General features: G+C 41.2%; 1 protein-coding gene across 12 annotated transcripts in view; it reads right to left on the bottom strand.

Moving 5' to 3' along the window:
* The window catches only part of ANK3 (ankyrin 3), a 670,144-nt gene that overhangs the window by 107,419 nt on the left and 544,056 nt on the right, over window positions 1-18,669 (bottom strand). For 6 of the 12 annotated variants that reach the window (XM_032842415.1, XM_032842423.1, XM_032842430.1 and 3 more), the window contains exons 22-23: window positions 14,274-14,346; window positions 14,046-14,108 (exon numbers count right to left, since the gene is read on the bottom strand). In XM_032842415.1, coding sequence (XP_032698306.1) covers window positions 14,046-14,108; window positions 14,274-14,346 — 136 coding nt within the window. Of the gene's footprint in view, window positions 1-1,259; window positions 1,314-14,045; window positions 14,109-14,273; window positions 14,347-18,669 lie in introns of all 12 variants that reach the window. The other 6 variants (XM_032842453.1, XM_032842476.1, XM_032842456.1 and 3 more) reach the window with 2 other exon arrangements.

Below are 18,669 nucleotides of genomic sequence, written 5' to 3'. Positions count from 1 at the left end.
CCAAGATCAAGCATTGCCTGCTGTAGAGGAATCCCAGCCCTCATTCTTTTTTACATTCCATGTCAATGGCCAATTGTCAAGATGTGGTGGAATGTACCTAACCCAGCTTCCCCGCGATCTTTCACTGTGCCCGCTGGTAAGCCTCTTTACGCTGAACAGAGGAAACTGTTCTTGGCTAATATTTATAAGTGTTTTCATGCCCTAGGAGTTCTTTCTTTTTTGCATGTCATTTTTTTCTAATGTTTTCCATCATCACCAGGGAATACTTTTGTTGCTTTCCTAGGGGTTGAAAGTTGTTTTCCCCTCTGTCTGGAGGCAAGAATCATAAAGAAAGTTCCGTAATGTAACCATACCAAGTTATATTTTCTGAAATTTTGCTCAGAAGTGCTTTATTCCTCTGCTACGAAATGCACAATCTTCTTCCCAAGGTATATACTTTGTAATATTATGGAGTTGCAGTTAAAAATACATTACACCTTCAAATGAATTAATAGTAGAAAATCTTCAAATTATGCAGGATTTTTTAAAAAGGCTAGATTAGAAAGAATACAGAAGAACCATAGGATCTAAACTCTAGCGATTTATTAAGTGTTGCTTTCTTACTAGAACTCAGTAAATAGTCTTATAGACAAATAGTTAATGATTGAAACTTACTTCCATTTAGTGTGCTTGTTCTGAAAAAAAGTGACTGTTTGACCACCACACAGCAAGGAGAATAAAAATGACTGGGAAAATAAATCCTTCAAGCATTTCTAGTCTACATTACAGAACAGCGGGATGAGAGCACACCATTATAATCATCACCAGAATCTACTGAGCATTTACAATGTTCTAGGCACGGCATGGTGCTTTGTAAGTCTTATCTGATATGATTCATGCAACAACCTTCTCAAATAGAATTGTCTCGATTTCAGTATAAAGAAAACCCAGTTCAGAGTGGAAGATAACCCAGGATCACTTAGAAATTGGGTAGAAATGGAATCAAAATCAGTTGATGTGACTACAGAGCCCCACTTCTACATACTGTCATATGTAGATGATGTTGTCGAACAAATATTTTAAGAAAGGTAAGCTCCATGGTGACCCAAATGTGAGCTCCGTGACGGCTGAGGTTTTTGTCTGGTTGGTTCCAGATCTCCTGCCCAGAACAGTGCCCAGCACATGGTAGATGCTCAATAAACGTGTGCAATGAAAATTCAGTGATTGCCTTTGGAGGCAGCAACTACATTACTGGAGTGAGGAGAAGGAGGGAGACTTACTTTTCACTGTAAACTCTTGTACCTTGGGAATTCTATACCATGTGCATCTATCACCTATTCAAAAAATGAATATAATTAACAAAATAAAACAAGATAGAGGGACTGCAGAGAAGTCATACAGGCTGTGTTCCGTACACCAGATCAAGTGTTTTGACTTATCCGGGTCTGCCAGGACATGCTAAGGTGTGTATGTGCAGCCGCAAATACTTAGCAAACATGGAGAGGAATTCTTTGTGTGATTTGACCTCACTATTTCAGCAATGAACCGGAGGAATAAGATCACAAGGCAGGAAGGAGATGCACATTATTTGCGTGGCACTTCCAATAGCTTCCCATTGTTCTAAAGTGCTGGTTCTGAACCCGGACTATGCATTAAAATCCCCTAAAAATTTGTATTTCTATGGGTTCCCAAGGGAATCTGCTGCTTTGGGTCCAAGAACCACACTGTGATAAGCACTGGCTTAAGGGATCCTTACAAGTAAGTGACAGTTATCTAATGGCAGTATTGATTTGAGAGAATTAAGTATCTATTTTCCTGGTGGGAATTAAAAGAGTAATTAAAATCGCTTCAGAAACTGAATTCAGAAAATGGAGCACACTATTTCTAAATTTCCAGGCATACGCTTGTGTCATCTGAGAACCCTGTTAAACCATAGACGCTGACTCTACAGGTCTGAGGCCGGCCCTGAGATTCTGTGCGTGGGATGAGCTCCCAGGGGATTGCAACCCATACTTCGAACAGTGAGACAGTAGGGCACTGGACTAGGCTTCGCTCCGAGTAGAGCCGACGATTGCCTTGGACACATTTTGTCTCCAGTGAAGACCAGGACACAAACACATATACTGTACTATGTCTCCTGCTGGTTATGATTTGCTTAATGCTTGGCATGTGTGAGACACTGTGCCGAGCACTTTCTATATACATCTCGTTCACTCTTCAACCCCGGCGAGCAAGTACTCTCGTTTCCCTTTTTTAGACGAAGACAGATTCAGAGAGGTTCGGTCATTGTTCAGAGCTCACGTGTCTAGTCGGTGGTAGAGTCTGGGAAAGCCCAAGGTCTTGGCCACCACCCTCGTGCCACGGGATATGCAAGAGAAATCACAGAAGTATCCAAGAGCTCCCAGGAAGAGGGCATCCCTTTTGATGGAGGCAGTGGGGCAGATGTAGAACAGAGGTGCGTGAGTTAAGACAGGCAGAGAGGAGTGGAAGCGGGAAGTGAGGGAAGTGAGCCGTCCCCAGCCAGCCACAAGACGTGGTGCGAGAAGGAAAGAATGGGACTATTGTGAGAACAGCAAGCAGCCAGCTTTCCTAAAGTGACGGGCAACTGAGTTGTGGGAAGTGAGGGCCATGTCCGGCCATGTTTATAGGGAAGTTGGATTCTAGTATAACAACTATCATCCAAGTGACAAGCGACCTATGTCCGCCAGTGGGTGAAAACACTTGCATTTTTTTGACCCATATATATACATATATAGTACACACACACACACACACACACACACACTCACTCACTGAAGACCTAAACCTTCAAAGCTCTCCCTCTTCCTCTCGTGCTCTTCCACCCAATTCTAATCTCGCAAGCAGCAGAATCCACGGAGACTTGCCTCTTTCCGACAACTGCCGTCTACTGAGCACCTGCTCTATGCTGGTCGCCGTTCTAAACGCTTTGGTATGTTATATCTTTTCATCTTTTCGGCAGTTCCATGTGGTATAATGAACCCGTTTAGAGATGAGACAAATAAGACTCAGCACATTTTATTTTTTGAAGGTTCAAATCAGGGACATAAAAATACAGATAACTCTGAAAACATTTTCCATCAATTCAAAGCATTCGTCAAAAGATGTCTCTCTCCCCTAATGTTTAGACAATAACATTTTCAGCCTGGAGAACCCACATGACAGTGTCTGTTCATGAGTCTTTTCCTTCCATGTCCCGGTACTTTGATTCTCAGAAAAGCGAGGGAGCGGGAACTGGATGGACGGGGAGCACAGTCATATTACCAGCCTGACGCTCTCGGACTTTTGTTCTAAGGGTCTGGTTCTGCGCTACAGTTGCACAAACAATGTTCCTCAGATTCCAGATCTGCACGTACTGCAGTTTGGAGCAAGAGCTCGGATTAAGCAAGGTTTCCTTCGGCCGTCTGAGGAACTGATCAAAGAGGGAGGTGACTGGCGGCTGACGGAATTGCACCACCTAGTTCAAGAGTTCATGTGTGTAGCAGACGCTCTTTAGTGTCGGGCTGGAGGCCCAGGGCGGCCTTCTGGGAGAGTGGAGGCTCAGGACAAGGCTGCCACCCCCACCCCACCCTGGGGCCCATGAAGGAGGAAGCAAGCTCCCTCAGCCAGGAAGGAACAGATCTGGGCCTTCACAAGAACCTGTTGTTTTCTAGCACCTCCTGGCAGCGGTGGTTCTTTCAAACAGCTTGCTAACTACCTTCTGGAATGTAGTGTTTTCTTGCTTCCCTTCTCAATGAGAACAATGGGGTAAGTTGAGGAAATAGATGAGCCATGGGTGAGATGGGTGGTCTTAAGGAGGCTAAGGAAGTATGTGTCATTAAGGGTTGTAAGCACCTCGTGCGGGAGGCCATAGGCCATGCTCTCCCTGCCCCCTTCCCTTCCCTCTAGGTGCTCCTAAGAGCCTGCCCTCCTCCATGGCCAAAAGGAATCGGACTGGACTGGCAAAGTTTGCCCATCTCGTAACCAACGTGAACAAGTTGTTGTTTTCCCACAGAACAAATGCCTCTTTCTGCTAGGGCTAGATTTTTTTTTTTTTTTTAAGAGCAAACAAAGTCCATTTGATTCTTTACTCTCAAACATTTATTCTAGTCTTTGTGGCTAGATGTGCTTCTTTTAAAAAAACGGGATCACAGTTTTTAAACTGCTCCTTAATCCAGGCTAGATATAGTTTCTAAATAAGCATGCATGACTCAGGCTTGGAACTCTTCCAGATGTAGCAATGAAAAATGTCCCCTGTGATCTTGGTTGGGTTAATAAACAAACTCATCCCAGAAAGGAAAACGATTTCAGTGTCCTTCCTGTGAAGAGGTAGAAAAAGACAATGTTGGGACAGATGCTATAACTTTTTCATATTCTTATCATTTTTATCAATACACCTTCACCCTCATCCAGAAATTGCCCTCAGGCATCTAAGTCAGATTACCCTGACTTGGTCACATGAACACCTGAGACTCCAGACAGAACGCAGGTAGAAAGAGGACGAAGTTATGCACACTGTTCTCCTAATCTAAAATCTGTGCCACTCGTGAAATAGACTAGACAACGAATGAATTATCAGCCACAGGCCAGCCCTGGGAAATCAGGCACTGACATGGTGGTTCTTACTGAAAGAGAAATGGGGTAGCTTAATTCAAAGCAGTAGTGCCATGCTCATTAATTCTTCTAATTATTCTTTGTTAGCTATTTTTGTCAAGCTTCAACCCCAAATCCAGACCTCGTTAGCCTTGGCTCCTCCTAACACAGGCATATAAGGATGGTGTGTGCTCGGCAAGAAGATGTTCTCCACCCCTGGGTGTGCAGGAATATCAGGATCCCACGGGCTTTTGTGGACAAGCCTTTGGCCCCTTCCTAATGTTATACCCAAATCGCCATACCTTGTGCAGACAACAAACATGTGCTTGTCGGTTTGCTGTATTACCTACCTCTACCTAAAAGATGTGTGCTTACAAGGTGAAGACGGGTGGGCTCTGCTGTCAGTTAGCCTCCCTGCGGTTCTGGCCCAGCGGGTCAGACCACCCCTTCCTTCTGCAATGTCTTCCCTGCTTCTCTGACCCCTCCCGTTCCTGGCCCTCGCACTCCCCTGCCACCCCATCTCCGCTCATCCCCAGTGCTGATGCTCCACTGTCTTCTCCCTGCATCAAGAATCCCAATGTGAAGGGAAAGGGTTGGGGTGGTCAGACTAGGACCCGCTTCCACATGAAGCAGGTCAGACTCTCCACTTAGGTGGGCAGGCATGAAAATAACTGGAGGGTGAGGGGTTGGGGGAGAAAGCATATTCAAAATTATGACTTGTTTTGGGAAAATGGAAAAACCACTTATTGTCCTTCATCAATAAACATGCTTCATTCCCCGCAATCCCTTAAGACAATCCCTGTATCCATTTATCCCCCTCAACTGCTCTAGTTACTCATTCTGTCACAGCTTCTTGGGAAACACACACACACACACACACACACACACACACACACATACATGAGAACTGCTCTATTCTGTGTCTATGTCTCCATCGTGTCATGGACACGGCGGCTTCCCAAGATCACCAGGGAGCCACAGACTGCCTGTGCCCCACTGACTGGACCCTGTCAGGGCTTCTCCCCTGGCTTTTGCTAGAACCCACTCTTCTTTCTGGTTTTCCTCTATTGTTCACCACCCCCCCCCCATGTCCTTTGACATTCCTCTTCCTCTGTGCACGTCAATGTGCCCAGACTTTTCTAGAACCACTTCTCATCCTCCCTATGCCCTTTCCTGGGGTCCCCATTCAGGGCGGTGCTCATTTTCTCCAGCTCCTGTGTGCTGAGTTCTTCTGCGGGGTCATCTGCTTTTCTGTCTGTCTCTCTCTCCCTTTGAAGTTTTATTTATTTAAGTAACCTTTACACCCCACCGGGAGTGGGACTCAAACTCACAACTGCGAGATCAAGAGTCGCATGCTTTTCCAATGGAGCCTACCAGGCACCCCATCTCTGACACTTTCTGAACTTGGAACACTTCTTTCCACCTTCCCAAATCTTGGCTTCTCCACATTCTGTCTATTCCTTGCAATACGTCCTTTCTGAGGCCTTCAGTAAGCGCCCCTTTTTCTGAATTTCCTTGTCACTTTACTTTTTCTTCTTTACCGCATCTCCTTTAAGTAGAAAGTCAGAGAGAAAAACCTAATTCAAATTCCAGTTTCCTTGACGAGGTGAACCTGGGCAGCAAATATCTTAAACTCACTGAGCCTCAGATTCCTTAATGTAAATTAGAACTGACTTCAAGTCAGGGCTTTAGATGGAGAATAAATGTAGATTGGAGTGATAGTAGTAACAATAATTCTCTCGACTACTTGGAGAAAATTCAGGAAGATAAGGTACCTCGTAACTAACTTCCACTGAGCTCTTTGGGTTTAACCCCTTATATAGGATCTCATTTAAAATTTGCAACAATCTAACCGCTGTGAGACTAAATTCTTTAAATTACCAGGCACCAGAGATGCCAGAGCAAAGGTTAAGGGCAGGGATTTGTGCATAATCTCGTGCGCTGATCTGCGTAATCTTGATCAAGGTCCTTTAACCTTGCTGGAACTGATTTTTCACATCTATAAAATGAGCATACCATGTTTGATGGCTCTAACTCAGAGCTCACTGTGAAGGTCACATGACATAATGCAGGAAATGTAGATAGATTCATGCCTGGCACAGAGAAAGGGCTCTATAAAGGGCAAGTACCTTGTTTATGGTGTTTTGAGAGTTCATTTATATGGAATCCTCTCAGAGAACAGACACAAATAAATGTATGGATTTAAGCCTGTAGATACACTCATCCATAGGCAAGTGGCTATTTGTATAAATCCTAAATATTACGACAGGGATAAAGACGGGTCTTCTCCCATGGAGCTAACAGTCTACTTTAAAAGAAAATGAACAAAATTAATCACAAATTGGCAAACTGCAGTCTGTGGGCTGAATCCGCCTCCCACCAACTTTTTAAGCCAACTTGTTTTATTTTATTTTATTATTTTTTTAAGATTTAATTTATTTATTTGACAGAGAGAGAGAGTGAGCTAGCGCACAAGTAGGGTGAGGGGCAGAGGGAGAAGCAGGTTTCCCGCTGAGCAGGGAGCCTGATGTGGGGCTCGATCCCAGGATCCTGGGATCATGACCTGAGCCAAAGGCAGATGCTTAACTGACTGAGCCACCCAGGAGTCCCTTAAATCAATGATTGTCACACAGCCGAGCCCATTTGTTCAGGTCTTGTCTGGTGCTGTTGTTACATCACAAAGGTAGAGTTGAACAGTTGGGCCTGAGAACTACATGGTGTGAAAATCTGAAAATATTTACCATTGACCCCATAACAGAAAAAAAAAAAAAAAAAAAGTGCTACCCTTGGAAATTAATGGCTAGTTTCTCAAGATGAGTATTAGGATGAAATTAAAAAGCGTGGACAGAGAGGACCCTGGAAAATCAGTATCCAGGGCCACATCACACAGAACCTACCAACCATGGAAAGGCCAGACTTTTAAGCCAAGTGTGACATAAAGCCTCAGGAGGTTTTTATCTTAGTTTAGTATTTACACTATACATTATTTAGAGGGGGTGGCTAATTTTATCATGAAATATAGCAACCACGCAGATGAGTCCAGAAAATGTAAAAGTACATTTTCACAAACTGTTACAAAATAAACAGCATCCAGGTCAAGAACTAGAACATCACCTTAGAAGCCTCCCTCATCCCATCCCAATCACAGCCTCCTCCTCCCTCCCTCACAGTAATCACTTAATGACATTCTTCCCTTTGCCCTTCTTTTATAGCCTCACTATCTAATTTTATAATCCTAGTTTAGTGTTACTGAGTTTTGATGAGTTCTGTTGTCTCTGCATGATCTACAACCCAGTGACTACAGTCCTTGGTGTGTACCCTATAGAAATATAGGCATACATGTACTTGGGGCAGATAGAAGGTTTGTAGCAGCTTTGTCTGCAAGAGCCCCAAACTGGAAATGAGCCACATTTCCATGTCCAAGTGGCACAGATAACTTACTTCTGGTAGAGGCTGACAACAGAATACCACAGTGAAATGAAAAGGAATGAGCTATGGTTATAGGCAACACCACGAAGGAATTTTAAAAAACAAGACTCTAAGCTTTGGGGGGTTTTAAGCTTGGAAATGGAATGATATGATCCAATATTTGTAAAAGACTGCTGGGATGCCGGGTAGAAATCCGAGTCTGCAGAGAAAGAAGTGGAGGGAGTACAGAAGCTCCCACAGCGGTCCACGGCAGAACCGTAAGGAGTCCGCAGGTGGGATTGGCTTGGACGGTGGCAGTGGGGTGTGGGGAAGCAGAGAAGGGGGATGTGAGATGAGTTCTGGAAGGATGCACATGAGTGCTAAGAAAAGGGAGATTACACATAACCTCGGGGTTGGCTTGCGTGACGGAGCCACTCACTAGGATGAGGAGCCTGGGGGGAGACACTGTTTGGAGCCGGGGTTCAGGGCATGACGAGTTGTCTATGAGACTCTAGAGGGAAACATCAGGTATGTGCTGGGTAGGTGGACAGCGTGGATCAAAATCACTCAACAATTCCAAAACCAAAGACAGGATAGCAAGGATAGGATGGAATGTGTTTTAGGATAAAAGCCTCTGCCCCAGTTCACTGATCTTTTTCTTTTGTTGGAAATTGTTTTAAAATTCACTAACTAGTCTTTGAGATACAGATACGTCTTAGGAGTGTCATTATAAAGCTGTTTATTGATGCAATCCGTGGTCTAGGTCTGTCTCAGTGGGAAGGCATTTATTGGAAGGAAGATGGACATGGCAAGCAAATTTTCTCTAACCTGCCTCTTCTCAGAAACCTGTAAAACGTGCTTTTCCTTGAGTCTCCCTCCACTGTGATGGAATCAGCTAAACACAGTGAGGATCTCCTGCATACCAGGTACTGTGCTAGGTTCTGGGTCTCTGCTTCTGGCGTTTCATTTTCACTTTATCATTGAGAGAAGCATGTAATTAGGTAATATCTATCCGGAAGGTCAACTGTAATCAGAAACGTATCAGGCAAAAGGCTAGATGTTATGACTGAACAGGTATTTGCAAAATGATAACTTTTCAGGTGAACAACAATTTCTGCAAAACTACAGCCACCCCCAGACCACCTGGGGAAGGCTAGTCTTCAAGGCTTCCTTCCAGACCTAGAAAGCTAAACACCTACTGGCCTGATTTATTTATTAGCATGCCCAGGGGATTAGGAAAGCAGGATAGTCTTAGGCATTTGTGAGAAGGGGTCCTAAAAGGACATCTTTCTGGTAGTTTCCTTGATGCCCATTTCCATGACTCCCAAAGTAATTTCTCCTATTTTTTTGAGTTTTAGATTATGCCATTCAAATTCTACTTATTCTCTAATTGAAAAGACTCAGATATGTTTACTAAAACTACTTACTTTGGGTTCTTAAGATCTATTCTAAATTATGTTTATATTTATTTTCCTGGAATTTGCACCTTGAGCTGCATATTTCTTTTACCAAGATGGTCAGAAGAAAATATATAATTTCTACCATAGTCTTATCAGGGTCATTAAAAGATAATTATTAACTTGCGATAATTTCCAAGAGCATGATCTGTTCCTTTTCCTAAACCTGCCCTTTTTTAAAGATTAAAAAACAATATATTCTTGGATTCTGTATATAAGAAAACAGATCATGTTAGAGTAGCAATGAAAGAGAAGAGCTAGACACAGACTGTTGGATCTGTCTTCCTGTTCGGCTCTGCTGCTAACCTGGTTGGGCAAGCTACTCAACATTTATTTGGGCTTTGCTACCTCATCAGCATAGTAGACAGCATGGGCTACATGATGCCAGGTCAGTTCACTGGGCACTGAATTTGGCATGAAGGTGACTGAGCACGACTCTCCTCATGCCTCACATCATTCTAACGTTTGATGAAATTTTATTGCTTTATTATAGCTCAAACCTCTACCTATCTGATTTTCTTAAAGATTTCATTTATTTATTTGACAGAGAGAGAAAAGGTCACAAGTAGGCGGGGGGTGGGGGAGGGAAGCAGGCTCCCTCCTGAGCAGAGAGCCCGATGCGGGGCTCGATCCCAGGACCCTGAGATCGTGACCTGAGCCGAAGGCAGAGGCTTAACCCACTAAGCCACCCAGGCGCCCCAAACCTCTACCTATCTGATAATTATTTCTACTATGTGTGTACTTAGCCTCTTACTTTTTTTCCCTTTTAACGTGCATTGTCTGCATTTGATCCTGAATGAGACTTTGCAGCCTTATCAAATTGTGAGTAGCTGAGAATTAAATAATTCTTCTCAGTCTCACCCAATTGTCTCCCAACCCTGTTCGGTAGAGTCTTATTTCACAGAGCTACCTTTGGTTTTTACTTCCCATGGCTTAATTCCATTTCCCATTTTTTAAATCTGTCACTATAATGCAACCTCTTAGAATTCTGCAAGCCAAAACATGTTCTACGTTATTTAAAAATTTACAAAATACACTCGACAGGATTTATAATTTAAAGTCAGTGTTGAACCAAACAAACTCTAAAAATCTCCTGGGTGGGGGACTCAAAATAGAAGACAGATGGAGCCTTCACCTCAATTTTCTTCTTTCTTTTCTTCCTTCCTCTCTCTTCTTTCTCTCTCTTTCCCCCCTCCCTTCTTCGTCTTTTTTCTTTCTTTTTAAATTGCAAAGTGAATTGCAAAACATAAGAATGTAACTGGCACCAGAACCAATATTAATTTTGTACGGATATGAATTTGACATATATGTGACATACTTTCTGGGAAAGAAGACAAGTGGGGCATTAAGATATCTGTGGATGAGTCTGGCATTCTTGGAGCTCTGCTTACCCCCTACCCAGGTAGTATGTTGCTTAGATAAGGCTGCTTTATCGCCTTTCCTTCTCTAGTTTTACTTCGCTGACACTTCAGCCTTCCTTCTACTCTGTAACCTGGCTCCATTGTTCCCCTAGGTCATTAGTTGGTAACATTGTCTAGACTTGTTGATGTTTTAGTGTGTGAAATTAATGCAAACATCTTTTACCTATGCTAATTTCTCCTAAAAGATGAGAGAAAGAGAAGGAGAAAGCAAAGAAGATAAAGGAGGACAAGAAAGACTACTCTCAGTACCATTCCCTTAATATTTACTCAATTTTTATAATATGGATTAAAATTATATTTTTCCATATTACAAACTCATTCTTCTTTTTCTTTCTTTTCTTTTTTTTTTTTTTAAGGTTCTATTTATATATTTGACAGAGAGATACACAGCGAGAGAGGGAATACAAGCAGGGAGAGTAGGAGAGGGAGAAGCAGGCTTCCCACTGAGCAGGGACCCCGATGTGGGCCTCGATCCCAGGACCCTGGGATCATGACCTGAGCCGAAGGCAGACGCTTAACTGACTGAGCCACCCAGGCACCCTTTTCTTTCTTGAGAAAATCTGGCAGCATATATTGCTTTTCGTTTTTATATGCTTTTAAAAGCTGCTGAGCTCCTCAGTACCCTAGGATACCAGTAGTTTGTTAGAGACAGATATTCACAACATCCCTGTGGTTACATGGAAATAAACATTTGCCCCAGTCTGTGAGGGCTAACGGAAAGAAGCAGCTCCAAATCCAACTAAAGTAGTAAAGTGCTGGCAAGACTATAAGGCAAATGAGTCAGAAATAAAAGCTATCATTAAAGTTGTAGGGGTCCCTTTAGAATTAAAATTGGGGGGGAGGATTTGGAGTAATATAGAAATGCTAGTTTATTCATGATAGGGCAGACGTGGCTTACTGGCGCTCACGTAAGCAGTTTAGGAACGTCAGCTGACAGTGATATTAATAGGAGTCAAATTAAATGGATATTATAACCTCAGAACCATCTTGATCTTCAATAGTAGATTTGTAATATCGCCCATGGACAAAGCAATGGCCCTGCCTTCCTCTGCTTTGATCAGACTACACCTGGAATACTGTGTTCAGCTCTGGCCACCTCCACCTGAGGTAGAAACTGACACCCTGAAATGTGCACAGGAGACAATGGTGAGGGAGGGGATAATACGCCCTGAGAAAAACAGACTCACGAGAAATAGAAGAGGCAGGTTTTGTGTTAAATAGCGCCAAATGTATCAGAGCCCGAATCAATGAGCAGTGGCTTGAGTCATTGAGAAGGACACATTGCGAAATGAAGAATTTTTAAAGTCAGAGCTGTTCATAGCACAGTAAGTGGGCTGGGAATTAGGGAATTTCTGTCATTAAGGCATTTGGGCAAAAGACCTCCTCTGAGAGGATTTTATAGAGATGACTCTAGCATAGATGGCTGAAGTGACCTTTTAGGAACCCCTCCCAACATTCAATTCTACGGCTTTTTGAAATCAATAGCTATTTGATTCTCACAGCCTGTGGACACACCCATAAGGCAAGGGCCAGAAAGTTTTTAAAAAGATGAATAAAATGAGAATCAAAACTTATTCATTTCAAACTCCCAAGCTGAGAGAAATCCGTAAGAAATCACTGTCATTTCTAGTTAAATGGCTAGATGAATTATCTTCAAATGAAACAATTAAAAATTTCTCCTTTTTGGGAAATTATTCAGTTATTCATATATATAAAGCTGTTATATAGTCCATTCAAACTTGGCCTCTCATCAATGCCACTACTTTGGATATTCTGTCCAAAAACTAGCAAATTCTTAGGTCTGTGATTGTCATATTTCATGAAATCGCATTACGTTTGACATGATTTGTGTGCATACACATCCATGTGATTACATTTTCCTTTTGTCTTCTGCCCACAAGAAATTACTCTGCAAACTTTACATAAGAAGGCATTAAAATATAGTATGACAGCAAGGCATATTATTCTTAAAGTCCTAAAGATGATACAAATATCCAATCGGGGATAAAACAGAAGTAAATACTCAGCTGATGATGTAGACAAAAGGAAAGAAAAATGAGTAAACACCTTGAACATTTACGAAAACAACATTTACAAACAATGAGACAGCACTGTCTGGGTTCCTAAATGACCATCAAGGCATTAGCTGTTCTAGCTATGTATTCTCCTGGCCAGAGTGCACTTCCAATAGGCACTCACTGGACGCCAAAAAAGTTAAAGTGACTTTGGATTCTGTAGGCTTCCCACTATTTAGATGTTCACTTAAATGAGTGCAACTCAAAGGAGAGACTAGTAATTAAAATAGGGACAATTACCTAAACACAGAGAAAGACTAACAACACTGAGTCTGCTCTGTGCGAAAAATACACGAGAGGTGGCAAACTCAGGGAGCGAGAAGATAGAAGTCATTTGGGAGAGTCAGGTGGTGCAAGAAAGAAACATAAATATATTGGAAATTCTTCTATAAGTACACATTTCATTACTCCAGCAAAATTCCAAAATTTGCCACCTTTATAATATTTATTTACTGTAAAAATGTTAATTTTCCAATGAAACCTTTAAAGATATCATTCATTAGCATAACGATACATCGTGAGCTGGGCAAATGTACTGATTTTTAAAATAGGGCAGAAAACAAGTCGTTTCTTTTAAGCAAATGAAGTATAGTTATAAGAATGTATATTTTGATCTCTGTCATGAAATCAATATTGCAAATTTATATTCTGAAAGCAATTTTGTTCAGGTTGAGTTTTCATTATTGGTTCAAGTTCAAAAGCTGCTTTTTCACTACGAAGCTTAGAGTAAGCCTTACAATGAGCATTTAGCTCTTTACATACAAGATACCTTCTCTTATTTTGGAAACCATTTTAGCTGTAAACATTAATCAGATTTCCTCTTCTAGATTTTCAAATGTAAACAATAAAAATCAAGTTTCTGCTTAATAGAAACAAATAGAATGCAATCCATGTCATTAGTGATGCTTGTACTTTCAAGTTGGAAAACAGATTGAAGGAGAGAGGCTTTAAAGCAACCACTAATACCAAAGATCCATCTTTTAAATGGTACATAAATTAATAGTTGGAAGTTAGGTGAAGAGTTAGTAACTCAAGGAAGTGTTATATTTTGAAGATAAGAAATGGAAGATAAAGCTGGTAGTTAAAGTTCCATGACAGTAAAAAGTCACAAATACCTTCTTCAACATCTGAGATATAGTCACCATCACTGAGCATTTCAGGGGCGTTGGCTTTACGAACTGCATGATGTAAGTGAACAATGTAAGTGTGTGGAAAACCACATACTCTTCACACGACAACAAAACACATGAACACTTCTGAACACATTTTTGCAATAAACACATTTCAGGAAACAGATACATAGTCACTCTTAATGATTATGAACACAAATGTGGTTTTCATACCTTCATCGTCAGACATATCAAGAACTTCATTCATCGTTTCCGGAACATTCATTTTGTGCTTCTCTATGATAGTCTAGTAACAACAAAAAAAAGGCAGTCACTTTAAGGAACGAGTTTATTCATTTCCTTCTAAATCAGGATTTATTATGGGACTGATGTGCTGAATATCATAAAGCTCTCACATATAAAATGGCATTAAGATTTTCCCTTAGCATTAAGGTCTCCACCATATATACTGCTAAGAAGATAAGATGGAAGAAATCTAGTGGTAAAGCAAACTGGCTTAAAAGATTTAGGTCCCTAATGAGGCCTTTCAAAGGAAAGAGAAGAGAGCTATCGCCTCTCCTAGTCCATTGTTAATACTTTCTCATGGTCTGTGGAACCTGCCACCTCATTCCACTAAAAGTCTTGGCTGAAGAAATGAACAGCGAGAATTGTGTCTTTATTGCTTGCGCCAAGCCAGCCATTAATTTTGTCTTCCCCTTCTATATGTACATTTTAGTTCCTAGGATAAATATAAAATATTGAGATTGCATAAATTATATAATTTTTGCAACTATGCCACGCTGAAAATATTTTAGTCATGCATTTGCAAGATCATTTTCACCTTCACACAATTTTAAAGAACTGTATATTACAGAGCCTTAGTGAATTTTTTTACTTGCTTTTTGATGATTTTTTACCTATACAGCTTGTATCCATCCAAAGGACACTGACAACTTGTTAACAATATTAATGACTTATTGTTTCAGACTTAAAACAACTCCTCTTTATTCTGAGCATATGAAATGCTAATGGTAAAAGGGAACACACGTACTTAAATAAGGCAACTGGAAAAAAAAAACCTCAGTTGTTAAAACTATGGTATATTTGTCATCATTGATGAACCAATACTCACATATTACTATTAATTAAAGTCTATATTTTTATTATATTCAGATTTCCTTAATTTTTTTACCAACTGTCCCTTTTCTGTTCTAGGTTCCCATCTAGGATACCACATTATCTTTACCTGTCATGCCCCCTTCGGCTCCTATGGTTGTGACAGTTTCTCAGACTTGCCTTGTTTCTAATGACCTTCACAGTTTGTTTGTTTATAGATTCCATTTGTTTACTTGAGAGAGAGAGAATGCACACAAGCGAGGGAAGGGGCAAGGCAGCTGACTCCCCACTCCTGCTGGGCAGAGAGCCTGAATTGGGACTTGAACTCACGACCCTGGGATCACGACCTGAGTCGAAGCCAGACGCTTAACTGACTGAGCCACCCAGGCACCTCACCTTCACCGTTTAGAAGTGAACTGGTCAGGTATTTTGTAGAATGACCCTCAAATGGGATTCCTCTCATGTTCTTCTCATGATTAGACTGGGTTACATGTTTCGGAGAGGAAGACCACAGACGTAAAGTGCTATTTTCACCACACAGGATCAAGGCTCCATACTTCCAACAGGATTTACCAGTGTTGATGTTGGCTGTGGTTGCCTGGCGGAGGCAGCATTCCTCAGGTTTCTCTGCTGTAAAGTTAGTCTATTTCCCCCCATGTCCCTTTCCGTACTGTTTCCTTTGCAGGGAAGCAGTACTCAGCCCACATATAAGCAGTGGGGGAATTACATTCTATACCCCCTTGAGGGTGAAGTATTTTTTATAATTTGTTTGGAATTTTTTTGCCTGATTTTCCTTTTCTTTGCTACTTATTCAATTGTCTATTTTTATCACTATGGACTCACGGAAATTTGTTTTATACTTTGCACTATACTCTAATTCTTTCTTCCTTCCTTCTTTCCTTACTTTTCTTTTCTATCTATCTATCTATCTATCTATCTATCTATCCATCTATCGTTCTATCTATCTATCTATCTATCTAATTGTTCTGCCTTTGGCCACTGGGTCAGTTGACTCCTGTGTTCCTTTGACACAGCCCCATAATGGTGTGTACACATACTGGTTTACTTACTTGAGGGGAGAGACACTCCCTTACTTTCTGGCATCATAAGATGTTCCCAGGTCATCGTGCATATTTCCTTCCCCAGATCTAGACTCAGCTATTTCTTGAAGAAGCCCTGATTCCCTTTATTACAGAACAGTATTAGAAACCAGTATCTGAGAGAAAGAGAGATGTCCTCTGTTCTTTGCCAACGAGGGAACTGAATATTTTAAACAATGCAATTTAAATGCTGAATTCATCTTTTGAATGTCAGCTTCTAGCTCCTCAGTTTCCTACTCTGCCATGATTGCAATGTCACTAACTCAAGCATCTTTTTCACAATTGCCTTGTCATATACAGTACTCACAGAGAAGACGAATCTTTTTAGGGTTTTTGAAAAACCAGTGTCTGCTTATGAACTCACGGGCTGCTGGGACCCCAGCAAGGGGCTGCACAGAGACCCACCTGCTATGCAGACCGCACTACAGTCAGTGAGCTCAAGATCACGGACTCCACCCTGAACTCTGCCAGCCTTCATCCATGCCAGGTTACACATAACTGCTACAGCACAGCTGACAAGGTGGTGTCAGGGGTTGAAATAAGGTCTCAAATACCACAATGCTGGACTAAGTCTTAGGGATTCCAATGGACTCTATTCTCACCTCTGTGAGCACTTCATTTGGTAGAAGCCTGATGCACTTCCTTAGGCAAACTGGATCTTTCTGTTAGCATGAGTCCTATCTTCTCTCTCTTGAAGAAATTACCAGCCAACTCAGTTGATGACGCTGAGGGATATGGCCTGACTCCCATACTCGTTCTTTCACTTGGAACCAGGGCCTTGAAACCCTTCTCAGGCTATAACTTTAACTCCTCCGCCTTTAACTTTATATTATGTTTGTTATTTTGTTTGTTTGTTTTTAAGAATCTCTACATCCCATATGGGGTTTGACCCCATAACCCTGAGGTCAAGAGTCACACACTCTACCACCTGAGCCAGCCAGGCGCCCCTCTTCAAGCATTTTTGATATTCAAGGAACATTCTGAACTTTCCCAATGGGTGAGAAAATAATTTATATTCAATAGGCAAGATTTATAGGGATGCCTGGGTGGCTCAGTCAGCTAAGTGTCTGCCTTCAGCCCAGGGTCATGCGACCAGGGTCCTGGGATCAAGTCCCACATCGGGCTCCCTGTTCAGCAGAGAGGCTGCTTCTGCTTCTGCCTGCCTCTCTGACTGCTCACACTCTCTCTGTCTGACAAATAAATAAATAAAATCTTTAAAAAACATGAGAAAGATTTATATTTTGAATGATTATATAGGTTTTACATATTTACTGAGGTGATTTCGAATCTTTGATGGCATTGTGACACTTCACCACTGTTTAATATCTTGTTCTTCTTCCTCTTTTTTTTCCCACTCTAGAGAAAACTAGATGGAATATCTATAAGATTAAGGTCAATAAATATTATTTGTTTAAACCCTTTTCTCAAGAACTTAATAACAGATTTTAAAATCATGAAATACTCAAGTGGTATACATAAAAGCAATGTGTAGTAGTTTATATAAACTATACCAAAGTTATAAGTTTCGAAGTTAGAAACATGTCCTGGTTGATAACCATTGCCCTAGCCCATTAAAGCTACTGCTTTCTTTCCTGCAAATTGCATAATTTCTCTCTGGCAATCAACAGGTTATTTTTTTGTTTTGTTTTTGTTTTTTTTTTTAATTTTTTTTGTTCTTTTTTTTTTAGCTTTAAAGCCTGTACATTGCTAAATAACTCAACCAGTAGGTTGCTACAGAGTCCCTCAACCCATTTTTTTAAAAAAATATGAAGCACTGTGTATACAAACTGTTTGCAGATGCTAACTATGCCTCCCTTCACGTCAGAAGGTGGTGGATGAGAAAAGGAGGCAGAGCTGATAATGCCCAGTGTTCCAGAGTCCAAAGCCAATCTCAGGCATGTGTGTTGAGTCACGGAGTTAGGAGTAACTCCAGTAAGCCTCTGATATGGTGCAATATCTGCTCATGATTCCACAGTTACCAAACCCCACTGCAGTTCAAAGGCTCCAGATGGTGCTAATAAGAAATGACTTATCCTAGAGACCGCAGCTTGTAAAAATGTATCTGACGCAACAAGGCCTCCTGGTAAAGATTTATTTATAATTTTAACAAAACATCCTATTGTTTTTCCTATGAAAACTTCAATAGCTGAACGGAAGAGCAGTGAGAGTGGTGACAAAAACCCATTCTGATCCTCTCTCTGAGGTCTTATTTTGACACTGTAAAAAACACATTTACAATAATGACAACAGTGTATCCATTATCATTTGTGAGTTATAACATTTCAAAGAACCATCTTATCTTCCACTTCCTCCCATTGCCACAGGTGGATGTTAAAATATTTCTGCCTCCATTTCATTAAAATGTTTTTATAACAAAACAAATAAGTGCATACGTTTAGCCTTCTATGGAACAA

This window comes from Lontra canadensis, unplaced genomic scaffold, assembly GCF_010015895.1.
Source record: "Lontra canadensis isolate GAN:19392208 unplaced genomic scaffold, GSC_riverotter_1.0 scaffold3, whole genome shotgun sequence".
Classification (NCBI taxonomy): domain Eukaryota; kingdom Metazoa; phylum Chordata; class Mammalia; order Carnivora; family Mustelidae; genus Lontra; species Lontra canadensis.
The sequence above is the reverse complement of the archived record's forward strand: the minus strand, read 5'-3'. Positions and strand labels throughout refer to the sequence as shown.